General features: G+C 35.7%; 1 protein-coding gene across 7 annotated transcripts in view; it reads right to left on the reverse strand.

Moving 5' to 3' along the window:
* The window catches only part of LOC114663049 (nuclear body protein SP140-like protein), a 41,130-nt gene extending 18,544 nt beyond the window's left edge, over positions 1-22,586 (reverse strand). Inside the window, exons 1-9 of one of the 7 annotated variants that reach the window (XM_051934781.1) lie at positions 21,616-21,848; positions 12,662-12,807; positions 12,380-12,545; positions 10,455-10,484; positions 10,220-10,348; positions 9,504-9,632; positions 7,676-7,809; positions 2,603-2,662; positions 132-182 (exon numbers count right to left, since the gene is read on the reverse strand). In XM_051934781.1, coding sequence (XP_051790741.1) covers positions 132-182; positions 2,603-2,662; positions 7,676-7,809; positions 9,504-9,632; positions 10,220-10,348; positions 10,455-10,484; positions 12,380-12,545; positions 12,662-12,807; positions 21,616-21,715 — 945 coding nt within the window. In that variant the 5' untranslated portion in view covers positions 21,716-21,848. Of the gene's footprint in view, positions 1-131; positions 183-2,602; positions 2,663-7,675; positions 7,810-9,503; positions 9,633-10,219; positions 10,349-10,454; positions 10,485-12,379; positions 12,546-12,661; positions 12,808-15,079; positions 15,391-21,615; positions 21,851-21,877; positions 21,900-22,423 lie in introns of those variants that run through there. The other 6 variants (XM_051934779.1, XM_051934778.1, XM_051934782.1 and 3 more) reach the window with 6 other exon arrangements.
* Between the last annotated feature and the right edge of the window lie 4,075 nt (positions 22,587-26,661).

The raw sequence follows: 26,661 nt of genomic DNA on the forward strand, positions 1-26,661 counted from the left end.
GGTAATTAAAAACACAGTAATCTCATGTCACCAGCATTCTTACAATTAAAGATTTCTTGTGTACATCATAACGTATAGGAAATGTCTTTAACTTAAAGTGGCAGTGAAAGGTAAAAAGGGCTAATACTCACAGGCATCCCTGAAGCAGAAGTTTTGTTTTTTGTAGGGGCTTTTGGCACCTTCTAGGAAAGAAATATGCAACAATTAGGCAAAATTACACATTAAAAATGTCAGCACCTTATATATGTATTTGAGGATAAAAATGCATGTATGATACAAACCAAGAAACTGAATTCACAAAGTGACAATTGTAGTTATTTGCTTTAATTAAAATCAACTGAATGTCAAGACATGGGAGGTCCATCCCAATACAGACAGAACAGCAAGAAATCAAAAGAGCAAACAGGATGTTACATTTCAATAGTTTCTCAGTATCTTTACACAACCTGCCAAATGGACCATTTCAGATGTCATCAAAAATATCTGGTACTGTTAAAGATCTTTATGTTGCACCAAGGGTACAGCTTCACTAAATTCATGCCAATAAACATCATTGTTTAATAAAGATGATGTTTACACCTGAGCAAACAATAAGCAGGAGAAGCAGTACTACACACATTCAAATATCATGCAGCTCCAAAAACTGAAACACAAACAAATTTGGAAACTATCCCAAGTCTTTATCAAATTCATAACACAACCCTTGTAGTATATTAAGAAAAGGGAAAAGATAACCTCCCTCAAAGGAGCACACCAAACGTTTGAGCCACACAGGTCTCCACCAGATTACTAAGTACAAAGTACACAGTTTGTAAAATTATTCTTCTTGGATCAACATTTTGTTGTGTTTTGAAAATTGTATTTAAATTTAAAAAAAAAAAAAAAAAAAGGAAGTATGCTCTCCTCAACTCTCTTATACCGAGATAGAGAAAAAGGTCATCAGAACCACTTCCAGTTGATATTTGAGAAATATTGTGCATCTCTGTTTCTCATCATAACTAACTGATAATATCGATACACAATCATTTATTTCTAGTTTTAATCAAACTTTATACTAAAATGATATTTTCACACTTAGGAAGGTTGAAAACGGTGGTGGAATTTTTTCATGATTACCGGTACATATGCATTACCTAGATTATGTGCAAAGTAAAAAGAGTTATAGTCACCTAAAAACATAGAAAAAGTGTTAGAATTACATAATATTTGTTGCAATAATTTGCTATAGGTAAAACTGCATTTAGCTACATTTAGTTATGATAATAATGGCAGAAATAAAAAAAATATATATTTTTTTAAATTTAATTTTTAAAATTAAATTTACTACCAGGAACACAACGGAGACGTAGCAGCTTATTGTTCCCATTACATCTTTATATTTGCATAGTATGTTCAATGTTTACAAGTTATTGTTAAACTGATGATGTATAAATTAAAATAATTATTGAAAGATGTGTTATATTGAATACAGTTTTTAATATTGTGTATGCATTTATATTTCCATGACAAAAAATATTAGGGTGGTTCTTTAAATAAAATACTACTTCCGGTTAAGTCATTTTTTTCAAATTTTCAAATTTCATATCTGTTTGCTTTTTATCATTATAAATATCTATACAAAATTTGAATCATCTATAATTATAACCACAGTTTACTTGAAAATTCTCAAAAGTATTCGGTTAAAATACCACTTCTGGTTGCCGGAAGTGGCCCAGAAGTTGATAGGGTTCTTTATTTTTGACATAAAGCAGGTGTACAAAATTGTTTACATTCTTGATATCCTTCTGCTGTGAAACAAATATTCTGACCTGTCATTGTTTACACAGGTCTTAAACAAATATCATACTTTCTGTATTATCTATATCTATTATTTATTTATTATATTACAAATCTATCGACTATATTTAGGTATCTAGATTGCAAATACCATATATTGCATCAATGTTCATATTGCTTACTACACGTCAATATTGCTGCTACTTCTTTGTCTTGTCTTTGCACAATGTCTTGTCTTGTTTGTGTTTTAATTTAAAATTTTAATTCTATTTTTAATTTATTATTTGCACTTCATGTTGTTACACTGTGGACCCTGAGCTTCTCAATTTCGTCTATATGTATACTTGTATATGGTTGAGATGACAATAAAGTTTGATTTGACTTTGAAAAATTTCACTGACTTTGGTCAAAGCATTTTCAACTTACTGTGTTTACACACAGACAGACAATTTCAAAAACAGTATTTTCGTACTTAAAATTCACCAAAATCTCGAGGTCAAATTTTTTCCACAATTCCTATAGTTTCTCTATACATGGTATTTTGGACTCAGAAAGGTTAAAATGTCAAGATTCATCAAAATCTCGAGGTCGAATTTTTTTCATGATTCCTATACTTTCTCTATACTATGTATACAAGAAAGTAAAAAGCACCCCCCTTATTATTGAACTAGTAAGACATAAAATTAAATAAAAATTGCATCATGTAATATTTTGTTTGCTATAAAACAAAACAAATCTAATTCATCTCCAAAGAGAGTCTTTGGTCTGGCAGATGATATGAAAACAACCCTTTACAGATTAATAAGTCTCACAAGTCATCCCTTACCCCTTTAGCATGCTGTGCCATTTTCCTCTTTTTGAAAGGAGGAGATTCTAAATGTCCCGCCTGTAACAAGAAAAATATTTTATTACAGTATAAATTCCTATCTCACTCTTATATAGTGCATATCATAGCAAGCACCACAGATGAACTTCTTATCCATATATTAGCCCTATTATCTCAATGAAAAACAGCAGTAAATATGATATCCCAGTAATAATAAACATCTTCCAATGGATACCTTTTTTTTTTTTTTTTTTAAGTCTTCACATCCAAGGTACTGGCATCTGAGGAAATCATCTCTACCTATTATTAAACTGACTGATCCAGTTTGGGTAAAAAAGTCTAACCCCATAAGACCAATGTTGAGTTGCCAACTAACATAAGTAAAATACACGAAGTGCATTTTACTTGCTGTCAAAATAATTCAATAATTGACCTATATTGTATCCGTTAATTTTTAAACTCTATGTTGAGAAATTTTGCTGACTGTGACAAATGATGCATTACAAAACTGCTCACTGTTAAATTATTTGGCCATCCATTTCCAGATTCACTTTTACATTTGCTGCTGGGGAAGATAACTAACTCTCCAAGACCTAAAATGGGACTGGGGGATGCTACTGCTCGTTTGGGCAGCTTATAATGACTTAAGCATATATATTTTCAAATTCTCTGCTAAAATGTTGGTTTAAAATTACACAACCATATTTTTCACCCACAGCAACACTACTCACACGTTATAAAAATTCCACAGCTCCAGAAGACACTGCACTGTCACCATATTAGTTAATTGCTTAGAACCACAAAATCAGCAGTGTTACTGGCAGCACCGCCATGTGCACTATAATTTACAAAAACAGAATGTCAGTGTTGGAGGTGGTAGGCTGCTTGTTGTTCTTTGAGAGCTCCATTTCACTTGAATCAATTTTTTCAGGTTGTAAGCAAGTGGGCTGGTTGATATGTGTGATTGTTTGGGTGCTTTCTGCTTTGAATTGAACTGATCTGACTGGTTGATTAAACATAATGCAGAGATGTAGCACTAGCAGGGAGCTGTGTTCAAAAAGGTGTATATGTACAGTTGTCCTTGAAAGTTTGTGAACCCTTTACAATTTTCTATATTTCTGCATAAATATGACCTAAAACATCATCAGATTTTCATTCAAGTCCTAAAAGTAGATAAAGAGAAACCAGTTAAACAAATGAGAAAAATATTATACTTGGTCATTTATTTATTAAGGAAAATGATCAAATATTACATATTTGCGAGTGGCAGAAGTATGTGAACCTTTGCTTTCAGTATCTGGTGTGACTACCCCCCCCCCCCCCCATTTGCAGCAATAACTGCAACTAAACATTTCTGGTAACTGTTGATCAGTCCTGCACACCGGCTTGGAGGAATTTTAGCTCATTCCTCCGTAAAGAACAGCTTCAACTCTGGGATGTTGGTGGGTTTCCTCACATTAACTGCTCGCTTCAGGTCCTTCCACAACATTTCAATTTGATTAAGGTCAGGACTTTGACTTGGCCATTCCAAAACATTAACTTTATTCCTCTTTAACCATTCTTTGGTAGAACGACTTGTGTGCTTAGGGTCGTCGTCTTGCTGCATGACCCACCTTCTCTTGAGATTCAGTTCATAGACAGATGTCCTGACATTTTCCTTTAGAATTCTCTGATATAATTCAGAATTCATTGTTCCATCAATGAAGGCAAGCCATCCTGGCCCAGATGCAGCAAAACAGGCCCAAACCATGATACTACCACCACCATGTTTCACAGATGGGATAAGGTTCTTATGCTGGAATGCAGTGTTTTCCTTTCAACAAACATAACGCTTTTTATTTAAACCAAAAAGTTCTGTTTTGGTCTCATCTGTCCACAAAACATTCTTCCAATAGCCTTCTGGTTTGTCCACGTGATCTTTAGCAAACTGCAGACGAGCAGCAATGGTTTTTTTTTTGGAGAGCAGTGGCTTTCTCCTTGCAATCCTGCCATGCACACCATTGTTGTTCAGTGTTCTCCTGATGGTGGACTCATGAACATGAACATTAGCCAATGTGAGAGAGGCCTTCAGTTGCTTAGAAGTTACCCTGGGGTCCTTTGTGACCTCGCCGACTATTACACACCTTGCTCTTTGTTGGTCGGCCACTCCTGGGGAGGGTAACAATGGTCTTGAATTTCCTCCATTTGTACATAATCTGTGAATGTGGATTGGTGGAGTCCAAACTCTTTAGAGATGGTTCTGTAACCTTTTCCAGCCTGATGAGCATCAACAACTCTTTTTCTGAGGTCCTCAGAAATCTCCTTTGTTCATGCCATGATACACTTCCACAAACGTGTTATGAAGAGCAGATTTTGATAGATCCCTGTTCTTTAAATAACACTGGGTGCCCACTCACACCTGATTGTCATCCCATTGATTGAAAACACTGGACTCTAATTTCACCTTAAAACTAACTGCTAATCCTAGAGGTTCACATACTTTTGCCACTCACAGTAATATTCGATCATTTTCCTCAATAAATAAATGACCAAGTATAATATTTTTGTCTCATTTGTTTAACTGGTTTCTCTTTATCTACTTTTAGGACTTGAGTGACAATCTGATGATGTTTTAGGTCATATTTATGCAGAAATCTAGAAAATTCTAAAGGGTTCACAAACTTTCAAGCACAACTGTACAATGTCTGTCTGCATAATTAAACAGAAATTAGCAATCAGTCAATTCTAAAAATACTTGACACAGATTTGTAAAGAGTACGTTATTGACACCTATATCAGGACTACCACTATAATAGGAAGCTTGAATTGTTGGGTCACCCTACCACTGATGCATGGACACATCCTTGAAAATGGCAGGAATCCTTTGTGAGATAGCAGGTTAAACCGTAATCCCCCAAGAAAACGTTTGTTAACACAAAAAACAAAATGCTAAAAAGGGTCTAAGTGCGACACACTAAGGTTACAATCCACTGCTCCACTTGAGAATTCATGGAAAAAACTATAATATCCCATCTCCCACATATATAGTGTCTATTACTGTATAGCAACTGCCACAGTGTTCCAAAGAGAATCTTAAGTTCATAAGAAGTGTTTCATAGCTGGGAATGAAAAATGGATATATCACAATGACCAGGTGTCCAAGCAACAAGTAGGGGGATTTTGCAGCTCCAAAGGAGATCAATTTTCAAGTCAGTGCAGGCAAGATCACAAGCATATTTATGACGTTGAGGATAGTCCATATTTATTAAATGCCTCAACAGGCCCACTTTTATGTAGACAGAAAAGTAATGAGGAATACAACTGACCAACTCCATTAAGCTTCATGACATGGTCTCCACTCACACAGGACACTTTGCAAGGGTAACTATGTAAAACTGGATTTGAAGAGATACCACACCTACTTCAGACGTGGTACCAAGCGACTACAATCTGTTCCCTAAGGTGGAGGGCTAACTCTATAGGATACATCATCAAAATAATGAATATATTGGTAGGGCTGTAATGGTATGTGTGTTTGTACCGAACTATCACGGTACGGTACTACATGCAGTCATACTGAGAATATGCAGTGAATGTGCAAAGATTGATTAACGTAATGCGGGACCAAATTTCTAAGTGTGAGTTCCACATGGAAACCTTAAACTGTAAGCCTTCAGCAAGTTTACCTACAAACTGACTGGTGTCACACGAAAATCGGTCACACTATTGCAAGTACAAATGCCACAGATGAGCTGGAAGACCCGCCTGCTTGTTTTAAATCAGCTGTGTGGGAACATTTTGGGTTCCCAGTAAATTCTGATAGTAAAGGAGAGCGAGTGAGCGATAGATCAGACAAGGGCGGCATTGTTCAGCAGTTAAACATGCCAACATATATTTGACAGCATTACCCAGATGCTCCAATCAAATTAAAAAAAACATGTTTTTAAGCGGTCTCTACATGTGACTGTAGACATAGTCAAAAAAAAAAAAAAATTTACAGAAGCAAGTGGCATTTACTGTACATTTTATCAGCTATGCAACCTCATGCAGTGGTAGAAGATTATTTGTGTATTTATTAAAAGTGCTCAAGCCTCCTTACAACATGCCATCCTTTGTGCACATACACCAATCAGTGGTCCCCGCACTTTACCAGCATACATGCGGTGTATAATGGACTGTATTTGATACAGTAGTCGATCACAAAGTTAATCACAAACGTGATTCACTACTTTTAAAGGGCACGGGTATTTAACTTTGTTATTCAATTCTTTTGTCACTATTCAGTAATATTTTCATAGCATAAGGAATGCTTTTCAGTGTTTTTTGCTGTTCACACTGTGTAATACACAAACATTTTAGTTCCTTATTTTTATAAAGAAGTAACCAAAGATGCCAGTTGGCAAAACGATGCCCGACTGTACCTGCTATCTCAATTGTTCTACACTTTTAAAGGGTGTTTTATTTAATAATGCAAGAGATGTTTCAGTTTAACTTCTTGACTTTTGTTTTTATCAGCCATACATAAAAATATATAGGCAAGAGTATATGTTATGCGTTTATTGCTTAATACACTAAAGGCTGTAGGCTATCAACTAAACTGCCTCAGGGGTTGGTGGTGAATGTTTACTGCTGTCTGTTCAAAATAAATGAACAGAAACCTAGCCCTATGCTTTTGATTTTTTTTGTTGCTTAAATCTCATTGCACCAAACTCGTACCAAATTGTGATGTCCAAACCGTACCGAGATCTGAACTGTGTCCTTTCTGTACCGTTACACCCCTAGATGTTGGAGTGGTTGCATAAGCAAGACAGAATACCTTACTAAGTGGCGCAGAAAAGCTTCATGAACATTATAACAAGTATACTAATTTTCACACTGAACATTCGATTCAAAACTGTGTGTTGCTCAACATTTTTAAAAGATTTTCACTAAAGATGCAATGTCAATTGTGTTAAAGTGCAAGAGCTACAGTAATTTATTTTCTAATAAGGAAAAATAAAACAATTTTAGCAAGCCCATTCCCCAACACAGATAAACTCAACATTTGAACAAGGGAACTGAATGAGAGATCAAATATATTCTAACTCCGCTTACCTCTATTAGCTTGATCAGAGGAACATTGTTGCAACGAATACTAATTTTCCAGTTTTTACTGCTACTCCTCCCACCATATGCTTCAAATTCTCCTGGTGAGTACCATTTGCCTTCTGTAAATATGCAGTCTTCTCCTGTAAATAAAAAGCGGTAGCTAATGAAGGGTACACAGCTCAGATGTTGTCTTTACTGGTAACCAAAATAAATTATACTCCATTGTAGTGCTTAACAACAAGCAGCTAAGAAAAATACAGTTTCTTTAATGACAGTCCATTCTGGGTAATCAAGCAATGCCCTTCAGATTACGAAGACCACTCTGCTTTATGACTTTAATCAAGCTTCGCTCCAGCCAAGATGAAGTTCTCAGCAAATACAGGTCACACTGTAAAAGATCTCCCTCTCTAAGCATGCCATTTACCTTATCCAATAAACCCCTCTCTAGTTTTATATCCATTTGAATACTGTATATAAGCCTGGACAATACTATTATTACAAACTTTTCTTTTACCATAATAATCTCTTACCCAACCCACCCATCAATCACTGGCAATTCATACAGAACAATTCCATTATCTGTAATATCCTGATTTCTACTATTTCAGATTGTCTCTTGTAACTAGAATTTAGAAACAAACAGAACAGCCAAAAACAGCTAAAATGAAGTCTGATACCATGCACCTAAAAGTGATTCCCAAGTTCAGTCCTGGAACACCCTGTGGCTAAAGATTTTTCTTACAACCAATTTCATAATTTAATTGATCTTATTGTTTAGAAAGTTGTCCTTTTAGAATTTCTTAACATAAGAAAATAAAAGTATTTTATTTTGTCAGTACTTTAAATGCTCATGTTTCTTTTGTCATTTTATTTTTGAATTCACCAAGTTCTATAGAGTTTACTTCCTTAATTACATCCAAAAATTGACAACACTGAACACTAAAGATAAGCAATTACTTCAGTGTCATATTTAGTGGTATGATAATTTATTAATGAACAAGCAAGTGAAAATGACAGTGAAGTAATAGCTCCCACTTAATATTCAGCTTTTGCTTCTTCACTGCTAATTGCTAATCGTCAAAGCATCTGCATACAATTCAGAGAGCAAATTGTACAGAAAACCATAAATTAAATTTTGTTTGCAATTGTGTTTTTAAATATTTAAAGCTATGACAAAAGCTCAAAATTTATAAATTTCTTAGAAATATTTGTAGGCCAGATAAACAAACAATAAAATAAATTCTCAGAAACAATGAAACACTTCTTGTGAAACTGGCTTGAATGAAAACCTGCTGCCTATAAGTACACCCCAGGACTGAACTTGAAAACCATTGGTCTTCTTAAGGCCCGTTTATAGTCGGGTGCAGATAGTTGCTGATTACAAAGAATGAACACCCTGGTCTGTTCAAAGCACTAGTACACTACTGCACAACTGAAGAATGCTCTTGCCTTACCCCTTCAAACTCACAGATATTTCCATTTTTATTGTGCATACTTGCATCTTTGCACAGGGTCTGGCCAATTGCTCACTATGAAATGGTGCACATCTGGCTCTCTCTTTGTGCTATTAATATTGGAGTGTAAAAGTGAGATAGCGACGAATCACTTCACACAACTGTTCCACAAACAAGCCCATATTTTCTTGTTTAGCACGTGCAGTTAGTGTGCACAGGCCCCTGCGTTCACAAAATTGTTGAGGTATGTAGATCACCACCTTGAGGGTCTGCGTGTCATGACTGAAGATAAAATTTACATCACGGTGAGGTCCTTGATTGCCTTGGAATATTAAGCCATTTAGATAATTATTTAGCAGGAGCAGCTAACCCCCACTGACCTTTGGTTAGCTTCTTTCTATGCAGACTACCAGTTTTATTCCCACATGTGACAGGTAGCTCCACTTGATAAAGCGGATATGTCCAGATAGGCTCAGGATCTTCTTTCTGGTTGTTTTTTCTTGGGGAACCTATAGGGAACAAACAAAGGTATTGTATTCACATGCACTTTCTCTCATCAAAACAGCATTTTGGTTATACAAATGCATTGTGTTTAAAGGTACTGGACAATGTGTATTGCTTTTCAAATTGCCTGCAAGACAAATTACCAGGAATGACTTTGCCAAAGCTTACAACTTTACAAATTGGAAGAGATGTGCGCATTTTTCTGCCAGTGAACTTACTGGTGATGTTTTCTTCTGCCAAAACTAAATATATGTGCACAATAGTGAGCTCTGTAAAAAAACAAGTCCAATCCTTTACCACTAAAGTGCACATTTTTACCAGAGCCTACCTTTAGTCTAAATGCTGTGCAGTGGTTGCAGTCAGAAAGTTTACCAATAACCACTGCTTCAGGTATCTCGGGCTACTTTTCAAAGAAGTGAGTTAGCAACAATCTACTGTCTTATTTTTTTGGCAATGCCACCTGAGTTGGTAACTCCAGTTTTCAGTGACAGATGGCTAATGCTAAATATATCTAATTTATTTCTTTTAAACATGTTAAAAAAATACTTTACACACCATAAGCAGCAGCACACAGGATGGAACAAAGGCATACCATAGACAGGCTTGTCTGCTTTGCGCTTTTTGCTTGTTGAGGCTTGTGCAGTAGGAGGCGGTACTCCCACTGGTTGTGGATCTTCCTTTGCACCACTATCAAATGTGAAGCCATTTTTTCCACCAACTGTTTCAAATAATACAGAATGACAGATAAGAAAAGCATGAAACACAGATTTGATAACATAGCAAACACAGCAAAGAAAAAGTCAAGAGTAACTATGCTTTGAACATACTTGCACTGTCCTTCTGCACTGTGGTCTGCACTAAAATAGAAAGAAAGAAAAAAAATACGTAATCATATATTTTTTTTTTTTTTAAAGAATATGAGTTGACTAGTCCAAGACCAGTCCACTGACAGTAGGAATATCCTGATAATCTATCCATCCATTATCCAACCTGCTATATCCTAACACAGGGGTCTGCTGGAGCCAATCCTAGCCAACACAGGGCGCAAGGCAGGAACAAATCCCCGGGCAGGGAACCACCACAGGGCACACATACACACACACACACCAAGCACACACTAGGGACAATTTCGGATCACCAATGCATGTAACCTGCATGTTTTTGGACTGTGGGAGAAAACCAGAGCACCCGAAGGAAACCCACACAGATCCGGGAAGCGAACCCAGGTCTCCTTACTGCGAGGCAGCAGCGCTACCACTGTGCCACCGTGCCGCCCCCTGATGAACTTTTTTTTTTTTTTTTTTAAACTTTTAGCAATGTTTATCAAAAGCTCGATGAAAATCCCTACACTGTTTTTAGTATAAGCCCATCACATAATCACTTAAGAGAAGCAGATTAATTTAAAAAACAGCAACAGAAGTACACAGGACAGACAAAAAATGTTTTTTCGGGCTAGGATGCTGATCTATATAATGCAGATATCTTGTTTTTTATATTACAGTTCAACTCCAAATATTCTGCTGCAACTGTTGCTTTTACCATCCTAGCCTTTTTTTTTTTTTTTTATTTGGCAGGTTCAACTGCAATCCCTTAACTGTTCGATTTCTATGGATGCTTCCCTTATAACAAGGTGCGCCCCTGCCGCCTTGTCTTTAAAGAAACCCATGCTTTGGTGACAACTCTGCAAACTGGTTTTGAGAGTTTGTGGGAGACATTTATCAGGTTCAAGTGGTTTCATGGCACATATGGTTACAAGTAATTATATTTTAAATATCTTGGAAAAAAAAAAATTTGAATAGGATGAAATTAAGTATTAACTAGTCAGAATGCATATTAGAGACAAATAATGTACTTCATAATATATACACGTGAAACAACATTTATTTGTAATTTAAGGCAAAGATTCTATTATGGATCACTGGTTAAAATGTATTGTTTTAAAACTTAAATCCAGCAACAATAGTTTAGAATTTTCATATTTTTCATGTAAATACCTTTAGTAAATTAATGATAATCGTTTAGTAAAAATGCAAAATCACTCTAACAAGTGACTGTTGGTCATTGTCAGTCAATTGTACCTTTGATTACAGAAAATTCACCCCAGTACAAACCATTTTAAATACCACTGACTTATATGAAACGTTTCATTTTAAAAAGATCAATATATTGCTTATGACTTCATTTTTTAATTAAAAGGGAGATAAAAACCATACACATCTTAATTTGTACTTTGTTCCTGCTGTTGAGGGGCCTAAATAGTCTCTTCCATTGTTTTTATAAAGTAAAAGTGGAATAAAAAAAAAAAAAAAAAAAAAAACACATCCCTGGATTTAAGACAGTGTAGACAAATTGTGCAAACCCACTCAGTTCCCCCAAAGAATTTTCTACCTAGGTTAAAATGGCTTGCCAATGTATCTTGAGCTTTAAAGACATGATCCGGTTCAAAAAACGGGTCCAGATTTTACTAATTGCCTGCTTAATCTGAGCTTGACATGTCACACTTAATATGAAATACAAATCAAGAATTTTTAACCATACTGGTGTCTTTACTATAAACTAAATTCGGTAAAACAATTATAGATTGATGAAAAATGTACAACTCTTGGCCATACTAATTCTTCCAGTTACCAAAAAGTTTGCATTAAATTCTAACCCTGTTTAAACTTACCACTTTGTTATTTTTTAAATATATTTAAATTTTATATACTGTACATTTTTAGTATCTTCAGTTTAATGTGTAAAGAAAAGTTACCTTCTAAAACTTCATATTTGAGAACCTTAAATTTTGGGTATTGCTGTATAATGTGATCCTCAAACACAGATTCAAAGAAACGACGAATCTTTGCTGGCTGCTCATTTTCCAGCCAGTCCAGAAGGGTGTAGACAGCATCGTTTTTTTTTCGCATCTTCTTTATTTTCTGAAATAGAAAACCAGAAAAAAACATCAGCAATCACATTCTTTAACCCATGCCCATAAGGATAATAGGAAAAAATAATAGATTAAATCACCACAAATCACCATGAAAGAGCTCACCTGGTACTGCTCTTCAGGAATGACATCATTATCACGCAGTTGGTTGAGAAACATAGTGGGATCATCAATTATTGAAATTTCTGTTTTTTTCTTATGAAAAACCTGGAGCAGCTCATCATCTGTGAGGAACTCTAGTTGGCTCATGTCTGTGTGAAAAATTAACTTGTATTAACTTTGAGAATATGGATTTTTTTTTCCCCTTAAAGATCCACCCAATTAAACATCTAATACATTCCTGCACAACAATCTTGAAGAATTACTAAAACTAAAAATTAAAATGAAAATGAAAATAATAAGCTCTGTCATTTTCACCAGGGTATTATATTAGCATTAACATAAGCCACAATGTAGCACTAACCTGGTAAAATAAATTAAAAGTATAAACAGCAGACAACTTGCTTTATTATATTCCTTTTGTTAACTTGTGCCCAGTTTAAACAATTACCTCACATTGGTAGTCCTTAATAAAGCTGCAAACCTAAAGGACATTAGAATGATAATTTAGCAGGTGAGGCTTTACCCTGTATAATGCCAATTACACTTGCATTAACACTTGCTTTACAAAATTTTGTTTCATTATATCATGCATAATCAAGTCTTAGCTGAAGAAAGCTAGAATTTATATTCTGGAATTATGATCTTGCCAATCACACAATAAAACAAGTCTGTTTAACTAAAAACCTGAAATAAAACTAAGAATTTCAGACAGCCTATCTTCTCACAGTTCAAAAGCCCTACTACACAACTCTGGAGTTCACTTACTTTATGACTCTTAACCATGAAATTGAACAGCTGTCACATATACACAAATAATGCCTACTGCTACACTCTTGCATTCTTGACTGGTCTTCCAGTACACATCATCTGTAACAGAATCTGCCATGCTTCACTACAGTTTTTTGAGGTGATATTTAGGACATACATCATGAATCATTCTTAAAAGTGCATACATATTATGCTCTGAATTTATACAATGCATGCAGAGATATCATCCTTATACTGTTAAGTCACTACATACTTAAATGCACACACACACTGGGATTTTGTCTTGTAATATCAATGGTCCAACACATGCACTTACAAGATTTTGTGCAATCAGTTGTGTTGGAAGCAACAATTTGTGAGACATTGAAAATTACTATATGAAAAACTGAAGGAACAATAGCTTTCAGTAATCTGTGTCTTAAATTTGGCAGAACAGCCTGTATGCATATAAAGGTGGGCAAAAATACAGTACTAATACTTCACGAATGCTAGAATCACTAAAGACCACGTCACAACAGACAACTTTTGCAGTTGTAGCCTTTATTTACAATTGGCATTACGCTCCCATGAAGGCCAGCAGCCTAACGTGACATTCCCAGTGACTCACTCCAAATAGTCTACAACTGGCACTGACAGTTATATGCATGACAGCTGAAAACCAAGCAATACATATATTGCAGTGATAACGAAAAGGAACATGTGTTTGGATCCCCACAAAGACACAGATAGCAGAGAAGCTTGTATGTTTGACATCTTGTTTTACGTACCATTACAGAATGTAAAAAAGAAAATGCCCTGAGACTGCTGCAAGCTGAACCATACTTGTTAACCCTTCATAAAACACCAGCTCCTTCAGGTAGCACATCATTAGCTGTCACAAAAAGGGACAAGCACAACTGTGCTGGAATGTCAGCTCAGCAACTTCGTTCAGCAAGTATGACATACCCAACAACTAGAAGTCCTATAATTTGACATCAGCTCAACTCTGGACACATCCGACAATGTTGCTACACTGCACTTTATCATTTAGGACATGCATATAGTTTTAAAACATAATGCAGGGTATATTTTGGACATTACCTCTGCTACCTAAATGGACATAACTTTTTGTTTAAACAAAAACTGCAAACAGTAACTAGGAGCTGCACGGAGGTTAGTGCCACTCCATCACAGATTCAGCATATTGCGCCGTTTTCTGAAATGTCTGTTTTTATGTCTCCCTTTGATTACTCAGTCTCTCTCCCCCCCCCACGGAAGTTAGTTTAATGTTAACTGGTGAATTCTAGATGATCTGAATGTAAATGTTGCAAATAAAAACGTCGATACTAATGTACAGCAGAAGGACAACATTCCCGACCAGTCCCCTAGCAACCAATTTAACAAAGAAACTTTTAGACATTTTATTGTACTTGTTGATGTTAGCTGACCGCTTTTTTGGCTTCGTAAAAAAGACTTGCAATAATGCAATGCAATGTTGCTAATGATAAAAAACAAAACTTTAAAAAAACTCCTAGGCAGTCGGCAAAATTACAAGCTAAACGCGCTGCTACAGGGAAACTGGGTTAAAAAGCAGTCGCGCTCTCTTTTCTACAGACAAACTGCAATCCCAAGCACAATTCACTTTACTTTTCAGCCATTTTTGCAGACACTTACTGACGCAATCTTCCTCCTGGTGCTTCCGTTAGAAACTTGCACAACATAACAAAAGGAGGCAGTTAAAAAAAAAAAAGTCCACCTTTACGAATGCAACGAAACACCTCGTGGGGATGTGGGAGGGGTCTTAGTCTGATGCTTTCCTTGAGGGGCGGGACTTGCAGCTAAAACGTGCGCGCAGACGCAGTCATATCAAATGTGGGTCAAGGGTGTGTGTCACCGGAGTCCAGGAGAAGGGCGGCAGAGACAAGCCGGACAGACAACCTTCATAAGGGCGTGGTTTCAGCTTCCCGCGAAGTTAACAGGAAAGGACGCGGTTACTCTTGCTATGCCGCAAATGCAAAAAAAAAAGGGCGCGATTTTCAAAACGTCCTCGGCGTCCCAATCTGTCGAAAGATTTTTTTAATTTTAGAGTAGCAATGTTTTCCCGCCGACAGAGAAACCACACTTGTCATTAAAAAAAATGGTAAGTCGTTTGAATGAAGATAATTGTCTATTCCAAAAGCAGTGCTTTGCATTCTTATCTTTAAATGTATAACTTTCTAATGCTGAAACCTATACATGATTAGTACTTGAGCGACCGCATATTAAAATGGGAAGGAGATGAACGTATCGTTTACTTACTGTTACATAACAAGTATAGATGAGTGGGCTTTATCCAAGATCCTTTAAAAGACCATTAAAAAAAAAAAGATCCTTGATTTTAAGTGGGGTTTTCCAAAAGACACATTCCAAGGTGGTTGATTGTATAACGCATTACTGGCATGCTGGCACAATAAGTTACTTTAATGCTACAGTGCAAGTATACTGGGCAGAAAAACTGGACCTGGCTTTCCTTTCATAAGACTTGTCAATCCGTGACTGTCAACTTATTTCTTTTCTCCGGTCACTGAATTCAGGTAATATAAAAGGTGCACTGAGCTAACTAACAGCAAGTGTAGAAGGCAGCGTTTTGTGCAATGGCGCATATTAACCTCTAAGAGGTTCTGAGGTATCATTTATTTCATGAACTAGTTACTCAACAGGGTGGCATGGTAGTGCTGCTGCCTCGCAACATGGAGGCCAAGGTTCACATCCCATGTACTACCTGTGGAGTTTGAATGTTCTCCCCATGCTCTGATTTCCCCACCAGTGTCCAAAGACATGCAGATTAGGTGGACTGGTGGGTGCTAAATTGGCTCCAGTGCATATGTCTTTGTGTTCACCTTGCAATGGAGTGGTGACCCGTCAAGGATTCATTTCTGCCTTGTGTCCAGTGCTTTCTGGGGTAACCTCCAGCTTCCCCACAGCCCTGCCCTAAAAAGGTGTGTTAGATAATGGATGGGATAACTAAGCGACTGAGACATTTACTGTATTGAATAATTTTAATTCTCTATTTCTCCATTTTTAATATGCCTAACAATGCAGACTTACTAAGTAGCAACATTAATTTCTATAGTACATTTTCAAACATGATATGTAGCCCAAAGTATGTTACAAGAAGTATTATTACCACTCCAATCAACTAGTGAGGCCATGGAATACTAAAAATACTGAAAATTACCAGATCTATAAAGAGTACTTGAATTTTCAAACACCCAAAACAAGAATTAATATACTTATTTCTTACTCTGCCTTTTCCAGTACATGGTCACAAACAACTGTGGCAGTCAAGAGCAAATGGCAAGAACCAGACTTTTATAAAATATATGCACGTGTTCTAGATGTTGTATGAAGCCAGAACCAATCTGCTGCAAGTCAAACTTGCTGATGTATTCTTTCCATTTTCAAACCCACTTACTCAAGCCCAGGGTTGCTGTAGCCACATTTGATCCTAGAAGCACTGGGTAAAGGACAGGGTCCAATTCTGGGAACTATCACTAATACCATGGTAGAGACACCATTCAAATTAATCTGGGGGATGTGGCAGGAAAATTCATGCGAACAAGGGAGAAATCTGCAAACTCCATACAGGACATGAAGATGCGAGACATCAATAATGACCACTACAAATTCATGCACACAACAAAATGTGCAGTGATCTAAATTTGCCTAATACATGGTGGACTACATAAAATGTAATAAGGCAGCAACAATAAAGCACTGGTGGAACAAGTGTACCCTCTTGATTTTGAGCAAACAAGGAGTCAGAGTATTTTTTTTTTCCAATACCGCAGCACCTTTGGATGTGCATCAAGATATAATAAACTGTAAATGTAGCACTGCACATACAGTATCAATGTTTTGAAACACAGGAGTCTATCTGATCTGACTCAAATGAAAAACAAGTATCCATCCATTTCCTAACAGTTTATAGTTGTAGGGAGCCAGTGCCTATCACGGCAGCGTGCCTTTGACTACGAAACATAGACCAATTATTTGTTCCTAAACAAGTCTGCAATTGACTCTCCTGAACTGGGGTCCAATTTTATTTTTTCTAACACCTTTTTCCCCTCACTAGATTTTGACAAATGATTTACTTGAAGTTCATTGTCAGCCCCTGATTATCTTGTTTATCCTTATTGCAGCTTCCATTAGAAAGAAACTGTCATTGTGGTGTCCACTTTACACAACCCAAAATTATTTTTTATTATCATTTACATCAGTACAATATACACATTTTTTCTTATCAGTTACTACATTTATAGCACACTTATTGCATTGTCTTCTGTTCTTTAGTTACTATGTTTTTATTTATCCATCCAAAATGACTAGCATCCCATTCATATTCTACAAATGGAGGATAGACACACTGTTTCTTGTTCAGGGTCACACTGAAAGTTAGTAGTAAATGTAAGAACTAAGAGCTTTGTGATTTGCTGTATATTACTTCATCCATTAGACCACAGATAGATACTTCCTAGTAACAGATTAAAAATGTATTTTTAATAAATTAAAAAATCTCTTTTGTGCACTTTTCAAAATATGCATAAATCTATCCTCAAACCTGTTTGTTGCGGGGGAGCAGTACTTATTCCAGCAGCCTTGGGTTTAACACAGAAGCCAATCCTGAAAGGTACAACAGTCCATCACCGGGCACACACCTACTCTCATTTACACTATACCAATTTAGAGTTGTCAGTTAAGCCAAACAAACATTTGGGTTTTATGAAGACAGCCCAAATACCTGGTAATAAACCTGCACTCACACAGCAGGAACATACAAACTCAACACAGATGTTTAGTGGACTGTAAGGCAGCAGCACTAACCACTGAGTCACCTAATATGCAACATAAACAGTTTAACACACAATATTTAATACATACTCGCTAAATCAAAACTTAAGCTTCATATTTACATCAGTATCTCAATATATATTACATCTTTCATTTTTTAAACCACATTGTCCAATACAGTGTTGTGAAGTGCCTAAGAATTATGTCTAGACCTATCAAAATAACATCCTGACATGGTATTTAGTTATCTAGAAATTATTCACCACCTTTGTCCAAATCATTTAATTTCTAATCTAAATATTACTAGCTTTTTATCATCCTTTAATCATTAAATGGTTCAAGGCAATAAATAAATACAAAGCTGTTCTCATAAAATGTTGCACATTCTAAAAGCTTGCCTGAAACTGAGAAAAGGAAAACAAATATTATAGCATGATGGGAATTTGTGTGGACCAGCGGGGTAAGGTGGAAACACTCCAGGTTAACTAACCTTTGGTAAAGAGGAGACATATAGTAGATCCTCTCGTCATGAACGCTTCTGAACACGTACAAACCAGGTTACGATCAAAACGTTTGCCAAAATTTTGCATCTGTTCACGACCACACGATCGGATGGCGAACAAAAACACTGGCGGCCAGTTTCCCTATGCCCCAATGATTTCCCATTCTCCGTTTCCCATTTTCTTTTGTTTGCGTATACAGGGCCTAACAAAGAAGCTGATGTTGCAAATGGAGTTATAATGTTAACCGGGCAGAGGCATCAAGTGCTGGAAGAGGTGGAAAAACATTTGCTAGTGTGGTTGAACAAAAAGCAACTTGCAGGTGATAGCATAAGCGAGCCGATCATATGCGCGAAAGCCAGGAAGATTCATGGCGATTTGCTGAAAGAAAATCCTTCTTCGAGTGGCGAAGGTGAGGAATTTAAAGCCAGTAGAGGATGGTGTGATACGTTTCACAAGAGAAGTGGCATTTAATTTTTTTCCCTGTGCTTAAAACTCATAAAAAAGTTTACAGCGAGCGGTTTGTAAGGGTCTAGCACGAACTCTTTCAATGTTAGTTTTCTGTGTTGTTCAAGGTTTTCTCAGTGTTATTCAATGTTTTTACATTTAGTTTACTATTGCACTGTGCATTCTATGGTATAATTAACAATTTTTGTGCTTAAAAAAAAAATATATATTTACATATAGTTTGTACGGTCTGGAACAGATTAATTGTATTTACATACAATCTTATGGGGAAATTATGTTCAGGTCGTGACCAGAGGTGCCACTGTGTGCGTGTGTGTGTGTATATATATATATATATATATATATATATATATGAGAGAGAGAGAGAGTGATGTGCATAGACAGACAGATATATATATGTATATGTGTGTGTGTGTGTGTGTGTGTGTGTGTGCGCGCGCAAACAATGGAAATATGCCAGTCAATTACACCACATGGTAATGTTTAGTGAGCAACAAACAGATGTATCTCACAATCTATTTTGAATACTTTGTGTTCTGCAGTCAGGTTCACAGTAGAGGTGCAGCCTAGAATTCAAAGGAACAAAAAACTTGACCAGGAAGCAAAAGGTGAGGAAGGAACACAAGTTGTTTTTTTTTTTTTTTTTTTTTTTAAAAAGAGTGCACATGGGAATGCCAATTAAACATACTATATTTTTTGCGGAACAAAACAAAAAAATACTAAATATCAGACCTATGTGAAATCCATCCAGAAAATGCAGTGTCACATAAATCAGTCAACATAATGGATTTTTTCTACATTGTCATTACATATTACACCAATTAAAGCTGTACAGTACATTTATACACATATATTCTAGAGATCAGTGTATAAATATACTCAAATGATGAAAACAAAGTACTTAAAACACTGCTGTGAAAAACATCAATTTTATTTTGCTCACGTCTCTTCTTTTTCTCTTTCTATTAGGTGGGGGTGGAGGGGATTTTGCTTTTTTCTTTACGTGTATTTTAATTTTTCCATTGATTTCTCTGTATAGATTTTAAAGTAATTTGCTGCATCACTTTCATTATTTGTTTGACTAAGTAGCATGCCTTTGTGATGTTCTGCTTTTTGACAATAAATTTAAAGTTTAATTTATAATTAAAAGTTGGTTAGAGAATGACTAATTGACTAAATATAAAACAATTACTGACTAAAACGTAAACATTTTTGTGAAATAAAACAGCAGATCACATTATACTATTACAGATTAATTACATGCTGACATATCAAAACAAACTTTGAATTATATACTGACATGCTTTAAGTATGAAATAACACAAGTCCATAAATTGCCTATTCATTATCATTTAAATAATTTACCTGTCAGTTTAAGTTTATGTACATGTACATATATGCATGTACATCCATCTATTTCTGAGACCAACTAATCCATTTTACTGTGTTGTGGGTTAAGATCTACTAAAATAATATTCTATAAATTGAACTGTAACTAGTTCCTCTATAAATTACAATTTATTAACCAGTATATGTTTATTATATATATTATTTCTTGACATAAAGTGTAGCCTCAATGTAATGTTCTAGCCATTAATTATTCCATGGAATCATTAAATTATCCAGTGTTGCCAGCTCCTTCTAATTGCTTAATGGAATAACATGGAATTTCATGAAACGACATTATATACTTTACTAGCAACACACATACTGCCTTGCATCGTATTGTAGTTGGGATAAGCACTGAAAGATTGCAATCATTAAATTTATGATCAAGTTGGAAAAGTGGATGGACATTTATATGTACCAAATGTGTATTGATTTAATACATATAATACTTGTTAATTATATGCCAGTCACGCATTGCTCTTGTTCTTCTAATACTGTTCAATTAATGAATTCGGTATCTGATTATAATCTGTGGCGTTAATGGCGCGATGACGTTTGTATTATTTAAATACACGTCAGTTTTGCGAGATGTCACAGCGAACATAAAAAGTGTTCTATACATCAGCAGATGTCAGTGCAGTTGAGACTTCAGTCAAAAGGCTGCAGAACTGTAAACACAGATAAGGAACGCAAACTTTCTCTCTGGTTGTGTCGTCGTCTCCATTCACAATTAAACTGCTAATTGACTTCAACCCTATAGCAAAGCAGCCGCGTTTAAGACCTATAATAGCTATATTTTAACAGCACACTATGCTTCATATTCAGGGAGCTGTGATAAAAAAAAAACATTTTTGTGATCGTAAATAAACTGACAGTTATCGCTCTTTAAATAAAAGCTATTGAACAGGGTATTCAAATACTTTCCAAGCAATCGTAAAGATACACGAATTAGTTAGCGAATCATGCCGATAAAAGTGTTAAGCTTAATAATAAACAAACAGTTTCGGTCCTAAAAATGCCTACTAGTCTTTAGGGTTCCGTCGGTTAAAGGTGCCTCGCTCAGCTCCTTCATTTCCACCGGGTGCTGCAGTCGGGCGAAGAGAAAGGGAAGTTCTGAACACATCTCACGGCGTCGCCTGCGCTTGTTCCTCGGTGCTGCGACTGGCTCTCTCACAGTCCTGGCGTAGACTAATGTTTATCTCCCGAACTCTGATCACAACTCGCTTATTTATCCTCAAGACGAGTATCGCCCGAGGTCTGGATTAAAACAAAACATTCTACTTACTGGGTACTTTTAGTACAGGCCCAGCGAGACTTTTATTTTGAAAGGCTCCACACTCGCCCCCTTTATTGTGCAACACGTTTCTTTCAATGAGAGCCGCTCACATTCAAACCCGCGAATATCCTACGCTAGTAAAAAGTCGAGAAAACCCACTCACTCTTAGAAAATGTGCCCGTTTTGATTCTAGGGTATTGTTTTTAGTCACTACTGTGATCTGTTTTCCTCCTTAGCACAATACATTTCTTGTCGCCTCCCCTTCCCGCTAAAACAGCAGACGGGGTGGAAAGTTTCATTCCTCCAATCCGGGATCTCTTCCTTTACTCTGGTTTTTCGCTGCGATCATGAGGGACAAAACAACACACAGCAGCGTTCCACACTGTTAAGGCCGCGTTGACCCCTTCACTGCTCTTCCCTTTGTGTTAGGAGCGGATGGCTGCGGCGCGCGCGCGGCTCTACGCTCTACCTGTCAACACAGCGGCCGGACTCCTATTCGTGAGTCCCCGCGGGGAGAGGCTGCTGCAGCAGCAGCCAAATCTGAAAGGCGCTTACCTGAAACGTGCGCCTCCCGAGTGCAGGAGACTTGATTGGCCGCAGCAGCGACACTTTGCACGGTGACCCTTTGGTTTTTTAAGAGTTCAGTGTGGTGTCTCTTCCCAAACAAATATCCCGCCCGCCTTTCACCAGAGGAGGCTCTGACACGGGCGGAAATGAAGTCTCAATCGAAACCGAAACTTGGAAAAAAAAAGTTTCACATGGCACGCTTTAGGCCGACTCCTTGCTAGTCCCATTAAAGCGACATGCACCCCATTTTTGTGGGCACCCAAGAAGGCCGAGATGGGCATAAACACGATAAGTGATTAAGTTGCGAGTACTGTACTTTCCGTACAAACCCGTGCTCCGTATATGGAAGTTGGATTAAAGTTAGAAGGCACCAGTGAACACGAGAACCGTGATACAGGTTTTTTTTCGGAAAGTATAATTTTGTTAACCGGAGATTACCTTTATTCAAACAGATTTTCTGTGATGTTGCCAGCATCAGCAGTGCTGCCACTCTTTAGCTGAGAAACACAACATGGTGCGACCACAAGAACACTTGCCTCCAGTACAGTCCTTTTCAGTTAACATATTTTTCATCTTCTCTTTGTTTCAGACCTTTTCACTTATTTTATCGTGTTTATATTTATTTTTGAATTTTCCTAATTTATTTTTTGTTGGTGTCTGCACAAATGTGCTCAACGATGGGCTGGCGCCCTCTCCGTTCCTATTATTTTCTACCTTGTGACCTTGAAATAATGTGGGTTTGAAAGGAGAGTTGGGACATTTGTCCTGTCTTCTCCTGATTTCTTTATTTAGGTTTTTTTGTGTGTTTTATATGCATTTGCAAACGTTTTTATATCTTGTCTTAAATACTTTACTTTTGTTTGTTGTGCTTCTTCCATTTGTTTTAGTTGGACTTCATTGCATTATTTATCTTTTATTTTAACCAAAACATCTTTTCTTTTATTAAAACCTAATTTTATTGTCTTTGAAACATTCAGAGTCAGGGCTAGAATCTGTAGATAAAACATTTATCTATCACATTTAAATATAATTTAAATATACATATAAATGTATCACATCTTCACGCAAAGGGTTTTACTCAAATTTTAATAAACAGAAAGAATCAACAAGGAAGTACTGAGCATGCATCGAGACAACAAGGAAGTAAATAAAACAAAAGCAATTAGTGAAGATTAATAACAAAAAGAAAATATAAAGATTTTATACATAATTGGCAAAAAGTATTACAAATATAACCTATATTATGCAAACTATAATAATAATAATGATAATAATAATAATAGACAAGAAAAGTATATATTAAGTTGACAGTATAAAAAAAATACACCAAAATATTAACACAGCATACATGTATGTAGACATGATTAACTAAAAAAATGAAATATTAAATAAATACAGACATGGTCAAAAGTTTTGAGAATGACACAAATATTGTTTTTCACAAAGTTATTGACTCTTTGCATAAAGTTAATGTAATTGTCAATAAAAGCCTTTGAAACGCTTGTAATTATACTTCAGTATACCGTAGAAACATCTGACAAAAAGATCTAAAAACACTGAAGCAGCAAACTTTGTGAAAACCAATACTTGTGTCATTCTTAAAAATTTTGGCCACGACTGTACTAATGAAAATTAATTAATTGAACCAAAATAACTATAAAAGGCAAAACATTTTTATGTATATAATCAAACGTGAGCACAGAGATAAATATAACTGAAGTTCTATTGAATAAACACAAAAATCAGTTCATGAAGAATAGAATGGCACAAATAGTTTGCAGATGTCCACTAGATACTAAGTATAGCAAGTTTCACAAGCACCCAGTTGTTAATTCTGAAATGGGAGGTAACTTATGTGACAAATTAAGGGTCGTGTTATGGCATTTGTACTGTAGCTTGGTGAACTGTAATTTCAGTCGGCGCATTTCAAGTTAAAGACTCTTCTTTAGGGCCATTATTGGATATTTAAATTTTGAAGATACATTTGTATATGAAAAACAGTAAGGGAAAAAGAATGAATGTAGAGGCTCTAAAGATTACATAAATAAATTAAACTACTGTAGTATACGAATAGAATGTGAGTATAGGTAATCTCTTTACTGTCAGAAAGTACTGTTTTTGTTGCTGAAAGAGAGTGAGAGTTGCTGCGCGAAGAGTGAGAAAAACACTTGTACAGTTGTGCTATATTGCAAAGGTATGAAAAGAAAATAATAAGGGAAAATGATAACAAAAATAATGTCAAGAAAGATGGCTCATCTCATAATAATAAAAAACTGACCCTTAAAAAGAAATATTATATACAGTGTTTAGATCTTAGAGAAAATAGAAAGTAAAACCATAACTGTAAGTGTAATGTATATTATCGAAGAAAGATTTACAAGAGTAGTTTATATTCTGAGAGCTATCAACATTTGACTGCCTGTCAAGTGCCCATCTGGTACAAGAATTGACATTGGAGGAAAACATTAACGGGGTAAATTTCTAAGGTTAATCACAGAAAACACATTAAGTCATTAGCTTTATTTAAACCAGATGGTTGAATAGTGTTCAGTCCGAATATCCAATAGGCTTCTCTATGGAGCGAGAGGTTATTGTAATTACCATGATGGGGGTGTGGTTTTACAAGTTCTAAGAATGTATATTTTAAATCAAGCTGTAATAAAATGTCTATAAACTGAATGTTCTATTGAACATGTTCTTATGGTGCTTTTAGCAAGCAGGGACATTGAAGTAAATAGATAAGCCTCTTCCTACTGCAGTTGGATCTATGGGTTAATGTAATTGGACCCAATTTAGTCTAAGGGAATTGTGCTTCCCTTGAACACATTTTCACAACAACTACAGTGTAAGCAAGGGAAGTGTCCAGGATTAAAGTTATGATTAACATTGAATTGAGGTGAAAAATCTCAGTGTTTTATAAGATGTTAAAAAAGGTAATAAGAAAAGAAAAACAAATTAGAAATAGAATGAAATATGAATGAGTAAATACCAAAAATAGTAATATAAGAATACATCAATACACACTTACATAACATAGATATACAGGTATCAGAAAAAGTAAAGACCTTATATAGAGATTTGTTTTTTAAATCTGTAAAGATAAGTCTAATGCTATGATCAGATGGCCGGGGATGACTGAATTTTTTTTTTTAATTTAAAGGGTGAGATGCTGGAGATATAAAAAAAAAATCTGCAGGGGTTCCAAGACCAAAAGATAGCCCAGACCCAATTTGGCATTCTGCCTAGCCTAAATTTACTTAAGTTATTCCTTTCTGTTTTCTAAGCTTCATTCTTGGAGGTTTGATGCATATATTTCAACATTTGATCATTTTTAATTTTATATACCATTAATAGTATTTCAAAATCAATTTTACCAGTGTAATAATATTAAATCGAGTGACATATATTCAAATATTTCTTTTCTAGTTAATATTCTTACTGCTGCATTCTGAACTAACAGGGTGAAAGTAATGCTTTATTGTCATTAGAACGTTGTCAATAGTAAACTGTTCATTTCATAGGTGTAAATTATATATAAGCCCTATATATGTATAGCATATTCTTGATTCTGGAAAATGTTACCATATTACCATTGTTTTACCTTAGTAGGCAAGTAGTTGAGCTACTGATACTTTTCTGAGATACAAGATATGAATGAATGTAGACACTTGGCTCTTGGAATGGTTTTAAAAATATTCTCTGTTTTCCAGATTTTTCCCCATTTCGGGACACAGCATCACATTTTCAAATGAATTGTATGTTGACACCTGATATTCAGCTAATTAAATGTTCATTTCCAAGAACATTTTCACATTAATCATTTTGGATGTGATCATACAGTATGACCAAATTCAATGTCGGGTCCTCAAATTACATGTGTACATTTCAGTAACTACACCAGTTAAACAAAACAAAAGCAATCTTAATACTCTAGTAGTCCCAAAACGCATATGTACAGTGGACAGGAAAGGTACAAAATAAATTAAATATTTTTGGTTTTGATAGCTAATGTGCAAGCTTTGCACATTAAGCTGGTGTCCTGATCGTGTAGCAAATGCTGCATATTTTCTCTCATGCATGCCAAAGCCTGAAACCAAAGCCTTGATGCTATAAGAAGCTCTGCATTTAATCAGCCCATGTAAGAAGCATAAGGATTAAATCATCAAATACATTAATGAAATGAATCAAATAAATTAATGAAACGGAATGACATTTACCAAGGAATG

The sequence above is a fragment of the Erpetoichthys calabaricus genome, chromosome 12 (genome assembly GCF_900747795.2).
Source record: "Erpetoichthys calabaricus chromosome 12, fErpCal1.3, whole genome shotgun sequence".
Lineage (NCBI taxonomy): Eukaryota > Metazoa > Chordata > Cladistia > Polypteriformes > Polypteridae > Erpetoichthys > Erpetoichthys calabaricus.